General features: G+C 38.1%; 2 protein-coding genes across 2 annotated transcripts in view; both read left to right on the forward strand.

Annotated features, from left to right (window-relative positions):
• Positions 1-2586: 2586 nt before the first annotated feature.
• Positions 2587-8495, forward strand: LOC111480848 (uncharacterized vacuolar membrane protein YML018C-like). Its single transcript, XM_023126045.1, has 8 exons — positions 2587-3021; positions 4336-4674; positions 5451-5668; positions 6549-6616; positions 6703-6804; positions 6894-7011; positions 7113-7248; positions 8335-8495. Exons 1-8 carry the CDS (start codon positions 2941-2943, stop codon positions 8395-8397), a joined length of 1125 nt encoding a protein of 374 aa, XP_022981813.1. The 5' UTR covers positions 2587-2940; the 3' UTR covers positions 8398-8495.
• A 529-nt stretch (positions 8496-9024) lies between these two features.
• Positions 9025-9589, forward strand: part of LOC111480849 (ER membrane protein complex subunit 7 homolog) — a 4202-nt gene continuing 3637 nt past the window's right edge. The window contains exons 1-2 of the mRNA XM_023126046.1: positions 9025-9239; positions 9396-9439. Coding sequence (XP_022981814.1) covers positions 9157-9239; positions 9396-9439 — 127 coding nt within the window. The 5' untranslated portion in view covers positions 9025-9156. The remainder of the gene's footprint in view (positions 9240-9395; positions 9440-9589) is intronic.

The raw sequence follows: 9589 nt of genomic DNA on the forward strand, positions 1-9589 counted from the left end.
GTAGGCGAGTTGCATTCTACAATCCGAACTGAGGATGGATTTTTGGAGTTAGTTCACCCTCGCGGGATCACGACTCTTTGTCCCAACCATTGTAGTATGTGTGTCGCCTAAGGGGCATGATGACTTGACGTCATCCTCACCTTCCTCCGACTTATCATCGGTAGTTTGCTCAGGGTTCCAATCTCAACGGTTGACAAACTAAACACGAGGGTTACGCTTTTTTAAAAACAGAAAACACAGCCTCAAAGTGTCGAATCTACATTTTAGTTATTTAACCCTATAAAGAGAAAACACGCAAATCAAAATTAATGAAATTTTGATGAAGATTATACTACACTATATTTTTTTAAAACAAAATTTGTCCAGTTTGAAAATTTTATTTTAATTATCAAGTTTGTGCATTAATTTAGGGTTTTTCTTTCTTTTTTTTAATTATCGAGCTTGAAAATTTTTTAAGTCTAGCTTTATTGAAAAATAATTGATGAATTTAAGAGAATTTTAATAATATAATAAAAATTGCAATACAAATTTAAGTTTAATGTTTAATTTTATGAAATTTAAAGTATATAGTATATTTAAAAATTCCCCCTAAAATCAATTACAGTTTTTAGAACAAAATTAAATATAATATTATTACATATTTTGGATTTTTTTTTTTTTTTAATTTCTCTGTTTTGTTACTAATTCAAAAAATTTTAAATAAAAACGATGGTTTTAATAACATATTTTTTTTTACCTTTGAAATTTAGCTACCAAGTGAAATTTAATGAAGAATCCAGATAATCCGGCGGTGCCTCTAAAGCCTTCATCAACTCCTCCAGCGGAAGAGACGACGGCGACGTCGATTTCTGAATGAGATTTGTGATAAATTTGGAAACACAAACACTGGAATCAAAGATTCAAAATCAAAATCTAATCCCTCACTGATGTACGGTCAGGTGTTCGTCATTCTGCAGACTGTGCCAATTAAAACACCTATAGACAAAATCAAGGCGATTATCTATTAAGGTGCAGACAAATTCTCATGGAACTAGAATCAAACCGAATGAACCGTTTGCTAGTTCAAATTCCAGCAGCGATGGATGAAGATTTGGATATCATCTTCACGATTTGGTCAATGTCCTGTTTCGTCATTGTTGCGATTCCCGCAATGATCTTCACCAGAAAAAAATCACCGATTCAATGATTTCACCATTGGAGTATCAATCTTCAAGATCGATTCACAGAACAAAGAGCCGATTCGTGCAGTTCTAGAAAATTATCAATATAAAACGATGAATCATGGAGCATTTTCGTCGTCTTCGAATGAAACCAAAGGTAAACGCTATGGAAAATAGAGTGTAAAAGATCAAAATCGAGTAATCAACGAGAGTATCAAACCGAATGAACCGTTTGCTAGTGAATGAAGATTTGATTTAGATATCATCTCCACGATTTGGATGAAGATTTGGATATCATCTCCACGATTTGGTCAATGTCCTGTTTCGCCATTGTTGCGATTCCCGCAATGAGCTTCACCAGAAAAAATCACCGATTCAATGATTTCACCATTGGAGTATCGATCTTCAAGATCGATTCACAGAACAAAGAGCCGATTCGTGCAGTTCTAGAAAATTATCAATCGAAAACGATGAATCATGGAGCATTTTCGTCCTCTTCGAATGAAACCAAAGGAAAACGCTACGGAAAATAGTGTAAAAGATCAAAATCGAGTAATCGACGAGAGCAATCAGTCTAGGGCTTTGGCGGTGAAGAAGAGGAACGATTTGTTCGTTTCTAGGGCTTCGCGTAGGAGGATGTTAATATGCCACGTGTAATACAATAATTGGTTCTGCCTTCAAATTGTTGGTTCTTCAGATCTGCCGGGAAAATTTTCGGTGATTGTGAGCCGTTGGATGTGGTAGTAACCAAACGAGGGAAAGTGCGAGGGCGTGATTAAAGATCACGACATTCACATTTAAAAAATACGAAAAGTTATTAAGGCAAACGGGCAGCGATTGCGACAGGGACTGGGCAGCCTACAAGTACGGCCGCGAATGTGATGGCAAAACAAAACAAGTAGCAACGAAGGTGTAGGTCGACCGGTCCGGACGGATATCTTTGGTAAAATTTAAATTTTAAAGTCTAAACAATAATTTTTAGTATAAGGATGAAATCATTTGGAACCGAGACCATAAATAAACACGTGAAACTGATAGTGATATGTAACAAACTAAAATTTGTACTATTCTATTAGTGGTGGATATGAACGGTTATAAATGAGTATCAGAGTTCTTGTCTCCAAAAATGATAAATTTTGTGAGATCTTACATCTGTTGTAGAAGAGAACGAATAATTTATTATAAGGGTTTAGACGTGAAGCTAACGACTATACGTAACATGCCAAAACAGACAATATATATCAATGATGCTTGGACTATTATAGTATTTTTTAAAATTATTATTATTTTTTTTTTTGAGAAATTTATTAGAAAATTTTATATTTTATATTTTTTTTCTTTTACAAATGAAGAGAAATTAACTTTATATTTAAAAAAAAAATGAAGACCAAAACGGAATTCAATGATTAATGGTTTTTTTTTTTGTAGCCGGGGTTGGAGGGACGGCGAACGGGAGTAGCGAGGCGAGAGAGGGATAGATCGGAAGTAACCACCGATAACTTACATTCTAATTCTTCTTCTTCTTTTCTTCTTCTTAATTCTTCAACATCGTATTTTCTTCATCTCTCTGCATTTTTCTTCTCTAACAATCCCCTTACACCCCGAACCACCGGTTGTCCCGGTCCCCATTGTTCTTTTTCATCCACCATTTCACTTTCCCCCCCCTCCAAGATCCGTTAACTCTCTCGTTGTCCTATCGCCAACCGGTCAAATTTGAAGAAAAGCTTGAAGATCTACGAGAAGGACACCGATCCCTTTTCGAATTTCGTGATTCTTCTTGATGGGTTGGAGGTATAAGGCTGGTTTGTTCCTCATAGTGACTGTTGTGATCATATGGGTAACCTCAGCCGAAGTGACGCAGGTATGTGTTCGTTCCCTGTTTCGATTTGTTCTTGTACTTGAGTTGAAAGTGGAAGATCTTGAGTTGTTTGCAGCTTAATTCCTTTTGGGGGATTGTTGAGCTTAGCTGGGATTTTGTTATGGTGGGCTTTGTACATTTGCTTTTGCTTGCTGCAATGCTCACACTGTTTGATTCTTAGTTTGGAACTTTTTTTCTGCATTTTCTTTTGGAGTTTCATGCTTTGTTTGCTGAATGATTTGTTGTTGGTTTGGGTTTTCCCTATAGTTTGACTTTGGAATTTTGATTGAATTTGAGCTGGAGTATTGGGATTTTGGTTGCTATGGTAGAATTATCTTTAGTCCATGAAACTAGAGTTTCGTGTAGTAACAGCTCAAGTCCACTGCTAATAGATATTGTTCTCTTTGGGTTTTCCCTCCCGGGCTTCTTCTCAAGGTTTTAAAAACGTGTCTGATAGGGAGAGGTTTCCATACTCTTATAAACAATATTTCGTTCTCCTCCCAACTGATGTGGAATCTCACAATCCACCCCTCTTTGGGACCCAGCGTCTTTGTGACACTCGTTCCCTTCTCCAATCGATGTGGGACCCCCTAATCTACCCTCTTCTTGGCCTAACGTCCTTGCTGACACACCGTCTTGTGTCCACCCCCTTCAGGGTTCAGCCTCCTTGCTGGCACATTGCTTGGTGTCTGGCTTTGATACCATTTGTAACAGCCCAAGTCTACCACTAACAAATATTGTTCTCTTTGAGCTTTCCCTCAAGGTTTTAAAGACGTGTCTGCTAGGGAGAGGTTTCCACACCCTTATAAACAATGTTTCATTCTCCTCCCCAACCGATGTGGAATCTCACAATCCACCCCCTTTCGGGATCCAACATCCTTGCTCACACACTGTCTCGTGTCCATCCCTCTTCGGGACTCAGCCTTCTCACTAGCACATCGCCTGATGTCTGGCTCTAAAACCATTTGTAATAGCTCAAGCCCACCGCTAACAAATATTGTCCTCTTTTGACTTTTCCTTCTGAGTTTCCCCTCAAGGTTTTAAAAACGCGTCCGCTAGGGAGAGGTTTCCACACCCTTATAAACAAGTGTTTTGTTCTCCTCCCCAACCGATATGGTATCTCACACTGGTAGATAAGAAGCTCAAATACGTTTTCAAAGATTTGTTGAACTGCTTTAGAGATCCAGAATCAGGACACTATTTTCTGCTGGGCCTTCCATTTCAAAGCTGTTTGAATGGTGACATTTGTTTAAAAGATATGAAGCCTTTCGATGTTTCTAAAATTTGATCAAGTTTTATGGTTCCCTTTCTTTGCAGGACATTTTTACTGCTTATAAGCAGCCATTTGCCATAACATATCTTGGAGCTTCCCTCATGGTAGTTTACCTCCCAATAGCATTCCTTAAGGATTGGTTTTGTAGTTTGGTGAGAAGCCACTCTTCTAAAAGTGGAGCGGAGACAAACTTGGATGTGGAACTTCAGGGGAGTTTCACTAGAAAAGACAGTGATGCTGATTTTTCAGCTCATTCTGAAGGAAGTCCCCTGGTTTCTAGAAACAAAGATGCTCCATGTATATTGAAACAAGAGAAAGAGCTTACTAACAAGGAAATTGCTGCATATGGATTTTACATCGCCCCCATCTGGTTTGTAACCGAGGCAAGTTAGCACACGTCTTTGGCTTTCTTATTTGGTTCGATAAACTATTGTCCAATTTATTTGTCTTTTGATCTATGAGATCCCACGTTGGTTGGAGAGAAGAATGAAACATTTTTTACAAGGGTGCGGAAACCTCTCCCTTGTAGACGCGTTTTAAAACCTTGAGAGGAAGCCTGCAAGTGAAAGCCTAAAGAGGACAATATTTGCCATCGGTGGGCTTGAGCTGTTACATAATTGATTCGACATTTTCTTAAGCATATTTATGTGATATTCATTATGTATGACATGATTTCAAATGAAACGTTTTCAATCCTGTTGTAATAGCTCAAGTTTACCGTTAGAAGATATTGTCATTTTTGGACTTTCCCTTTTGGGCTTCCTCTCATGGTTTTAAAACGCGTCTACTAGGGAGAGATTTTCACACCCTTATAAGTAATGTTTCGTTCCCCTCTCCAACCGATGCGGGATCTCACGATGGGGCGATGTTCTCAGTCACTCTGTCACTAATGAAGACCATAAGATTCTTTTGTGTCAACCCCTATAGCATTGTGAGATATCTCCTTGTCTTGACTGCCATCGAGGTGTATCGGATTATAAAATCTTCCATACGGAGGCATTGACGGGAATCATTCACATCGAACCGTCTTTATGTTTCTTGCACTTTCATCCTTAATTTGCAAATCTCTGCCATCAGACACCTATAATGTGTAGATCTCAGTGATCATCATAGGAACCTGGGATGATATGATATTCCTAATACTTGCTTGCTTTTGCAGTATCTATCAAATGCTGCACTTGCACGGACAAGTGTCGCCAGTACAACAGTCTTATCCTCTACTTCTGGACTTTTTACTCTGTTCATTGGTGCTGCTCTTGGCCAAGATTCATTAAATATGGTCAAAGTTGTTGCTGTCTTTGTCAGTATGGCCGGTGTTATTATGACAACTCTTGGTAAAACTTGGGCCACTGATGAGTCACAACTAACTGCTTCTGAGTATGTGTCCTCTCTTTATTTTGAATCACAGCTCTTTGCTTGGCTTGTAGATCTGTGCTTTATTCATATAGTTTCTGCCTTCATTAGTCAAGCTGGAGTGGCAAACTATATGCATATAGCTCTATTGCATGAACAATCATTGATAGAACACAAGCATTTAAAATTTTGAATGCTTTTACTAAGGATATTAATCCATCCTTATAACCATTGCTAAAACCATAGATCTTATTAAGCTACCGGATTTGTGTCAGGTCCCACATCGGTTGGAGAGAATGAAACATTTCTTATAAGGGGGTAGAAACCTCTCCCTAGTAGACGTGTTTTAAAACTTTGAGGGAAGCCCAGAAGGGAAAGTCCAAAGAGGACAATATTTGCTAATGGTGTGATTGGGTTGTTACAAATGGTATCAGAGCCAGGCACCGGACGTTGGGCTTCTAAGAGGGGTGGATTATGAGATCCCACATTGATTGGAGAGAGGAACGATGCATTCCCTATAAGGGTGTGGAGACCTCTCCCTAGCAGACGCGTTTTAAAATCTTGAGGGAAAGCCTAGAAGGGAAAGTCCAAAGAGGACAATATTTGCTAGTGGTGGGATTGGACTGTTACAAATGGTATCAGAGCCAGGCATCGGGCAGTGTGCCAGTGAGGACGCTGGGCCTCCAAGGGGGTGGATTGTGAGATCTTATATCGGTCGGAGAGAGGAACGAAGCATTTCTTGTAAGGGTGTGGAAACTTCTTCCTAGCATATGCATTTTAAAACCTTGAGAGAAAGCCCACAATATTTCTTATCAATAACTCCGGATATGTCATTTGTAACAAGTCGCTGGCCTAGCAATATAAGGTGTTTTTGTTATCCCTGATAGTTAAAATTCTGGTGCAGCAACGAACACTCTCTCATTGGAGATCTTTTTGGCCTACTCTCAGCCGTGTCGTACGGGCTATTCACCGGTAATAAAAGTGTATCCTTCTTGATATTCTTAAGATTTATGTATTGCTTTTGATTTGATTAGTTCTTTGAATTCTTTCTGTTGTAGTGCTTCTCAAAAAGTTTGCTGGTGAAGAAGGAGAGAGGGTTGATGTGCAAAAATTGTTTGGATACATTGGTCTTTTCACACTTGTTACACTTTGGTGGCTAGGTAATTGAGATTAAGATCACTTTAGCATATGCTTGAAATGCTGGTTGGCTCATGAGATTGGTATCAAATCTGTTCATTTTTTGTTTCAGTTTGGCCATTGACAGCCATGGGAATAGAACCCAAGTTTTCGATTCCTCACTCTCTTCGAACGGAAGAAGTAGTTCTCGCTAATGGCTTCATCGGAAGCGTACTTTCTGATTACTTCTGGTATGTCGAATCAAGTTGACACGACCCGACCCTTCCAACGTGTTCTATTCACTCACTCGTAACAATCCCTTCTCACATTGAACCTTTTCTCTTGTATTCAGGGCACTCTGTGTCGTATGGACTACGCCGTTGGTGGCAACGTTGGGCATGTCGCTCACCATTCCGCTTGCCATGTTGGCTGACATGTTCATCCATGGTCGTCACTACTCGGCGGTTTACATGCTTGGCTCAACTCAGGTAACTAACTACCTTTGTGATTCTGATCATGAAAGTACCAATAGATTAGCATCTATAAATGTCGACTAGCTTCGAGCTATATATAATGATTGTATTTGAGTAACAATAGATTAGCATCCATGGAAACCAAGCTTTCATTGAAAAAAATGAAAGAATATACAAGTACATACAAGAACTAACTCGAGCTTAGAAGAATGATACACAAAGTTCCAACTCCATAACGCCCATAAACAGGCATTAAAACTCACCATATTCTAAACTTCCTCTAAAAACCTCTCCATGGTTCTCTCGAGTTTCGATCCACATCCCAAATTGTTTATGTGTTTGTAACAACCTAAGTCCACCGCTATAGAGATTGTCCCTTTGGCCCGTTACGTATCGTCGTCAGCCTCATGGTTTTAAAATGGTCTACTAGGGAGAGGTTTTCATACCCTTATAAGGACTGTTTTGTTCCCCTCTCCAACTGATGTGGGATCTCACTATTTACTCCTCTTGGGGGTCTAGTGTCCTCGCTAGCACACCATCCAGTGTCGGGCTCTAATACCATTTGTACCAGCCCAAACCCACCACTAGTAGATATTGTCCGTTTTGGCACGTTACGTATCACCATCAGCCTCACGATTTTAAAACACGTTTACTAGGGAGAGGTTTCCACATCTTTATAAGGACTGCTTCATTCCCCTCTCCAATCGATGTGGGATCTCACTATCCACCCCTAGTGGGGGTCCAACATCCTTGCTAGTACACTATCTAGTGTCTGATTCTTATACCATTTGTAACCGTCAAATCCCACCACTAGCAAATATTGTCAAACCCACCACTACCATTTGTATCGTCGTTAGCCTCACGGTTTTAAATCGGATCTACTAAGGAGAGGTTTCCACACACTTATAAGGTTTGCTTTGTTCCCATCTCTAACCGATGTGAGATCTCACAGTATTACACAAATCATTCAAACTAAAAGACTTGTTACAATCAAATCCTCGAACAGTAGGCATCAATATCTTTTATACCAATATCTCGAGTCGACATCTTGTGGAGACGGGTTATTGTATACTTTTGGTGTTTTGGTGTTGTGGCTTGCAGGTGTTTGTAGGATTTGTAATTGCCAATCTTTCAGAATGGTTCTCAAAGAAGCTGGGCTTGTAGCATTTGGAAATTCTTAATTCTCTCTCCTTCATCAATTGAATTGCAATGTAAATTCTGATTGAAAACTGTAAAATCTTCAATTTTGGGTTAAAAAAAAAGAAAAAAACACCATTTTCATACCACCATAGATTACTTAATTCTACTTGCGTTTTACCATTGGTCGTGTAAAGTAAGTCGAAACCCGTTCGTTGGGGTCGTATTTGGATATTGAGCCCTTCATGTAATAAAAATGTTTCTTTTATAATATAATATCGGTAAGTTTTTTATTTTGATTTTCGACCCTTTTTAATATTTTGTTCCAAGCATAATGATTTAATAAATGAAGTAGAAAATTTCGGTTTAAGTTATATAAAAATAATTATTTTTTGAAAAAATTAATAAATTTAGTGAATTGATTTATAAATTTTAATATGAATAGTTTAGTTTTTAGTGTGAAAAATGCAATTTTAAGATAGTAATGATTATATATTTAAATAAAATTATAAATTTAATTTTTAGTATATTCTTAAAAAAATTTAATTTTGTGTGCTTTTTCTAAATAAAAAATTGAAAATTTTAAATATTATTAAATATAAATTTTATGACAGTTTAGAGACTGAGAAAGAAAAAATAAAGAAAAAGAATAAACTAAAAATGAAATCAGATGGGATCGAGAGAGAGTAAAATCCTTTCTCCTTGGAAGAACCTTGAGGAAGCTTAGAACGCGAGGACCGAGATCTTCCCTGTTCCGAACCGTCCGCCGTAGAAGAATCATCGAAAATGCGATCCCAAGCTTCCGTTCTCTTACTGTTACTCCAGCTTTTCTTCTCTCTGTTGTCTCCGTCTCATGCGATTTCCACTGGGTAGGTCTTGGTGCTTTGTTTTTAATTCACTGTGACTTTGTTTGTGCTCGAATTATCAGGAACATGGATTTAGTATGTTATGATCGATGATTCTGTCGATTTAGTTTCCGCAGTTGTCTCTATTATTGTCTTTTATCTCGTTGTTGTGTTTCGCAGGTCCGGCGATGGATACACCATCTATGGTCGCGTGAAGATTGCGGGTTTGTTTCTTCTTTTTCTTATTCTACGTAGTTCTGAATGTTTTTTGATACAGGGATTCAAGATAGAGTTGTTGCTTCTTCTTTTTTTTTTTTTTTTTTTTTTTTTTTTTTTTTTTTTTTTTTTTTTTTTTTTTTTTTTTTTTTTTTTTT

This window comes from Cucurbita maxima, unplaced genomic scaffold (genome assembly GCF_002738345.1).
Source record: "Cucurbita maxima cultivar Rimu unplaced genomic scaffold, Cmax_1.0 Cma_Scf00006, whole genome shotgun sequence".
NCBI classification, from domain to species: Eukaryota; Viridiplantae; Streptophyta; class Magnoliopsida; order Cucurbitales; family Cucurbitaceae; genus Cucurbita; species Cucurbita maxima.

Bases quoted from the DNA above. Each gene is read 5' to 3' on its own strand.
- LOC111480848 (XM_023126045.1), top strand. From the start codon at position 2,941: ATGGGTTGGAGGTATAAGGCTGGTTTGTTCCTCATAGTGACTGTTGTG. The intron at 4,675-5,450 runs GCAAGTTAGCAC...TTGCTTTTGCAG, and splicing joins CCATCTGGTTTGTAACCGAG to TATCTATCAAATGCTGCACT. The intron at 6,805-6,893 runs GTAATTGAGATT...TTTTTGTTTCAG, and splicing joins TGTTACACTTTGGTGGCTAG to TTTGGCCATTGACAGCCATG.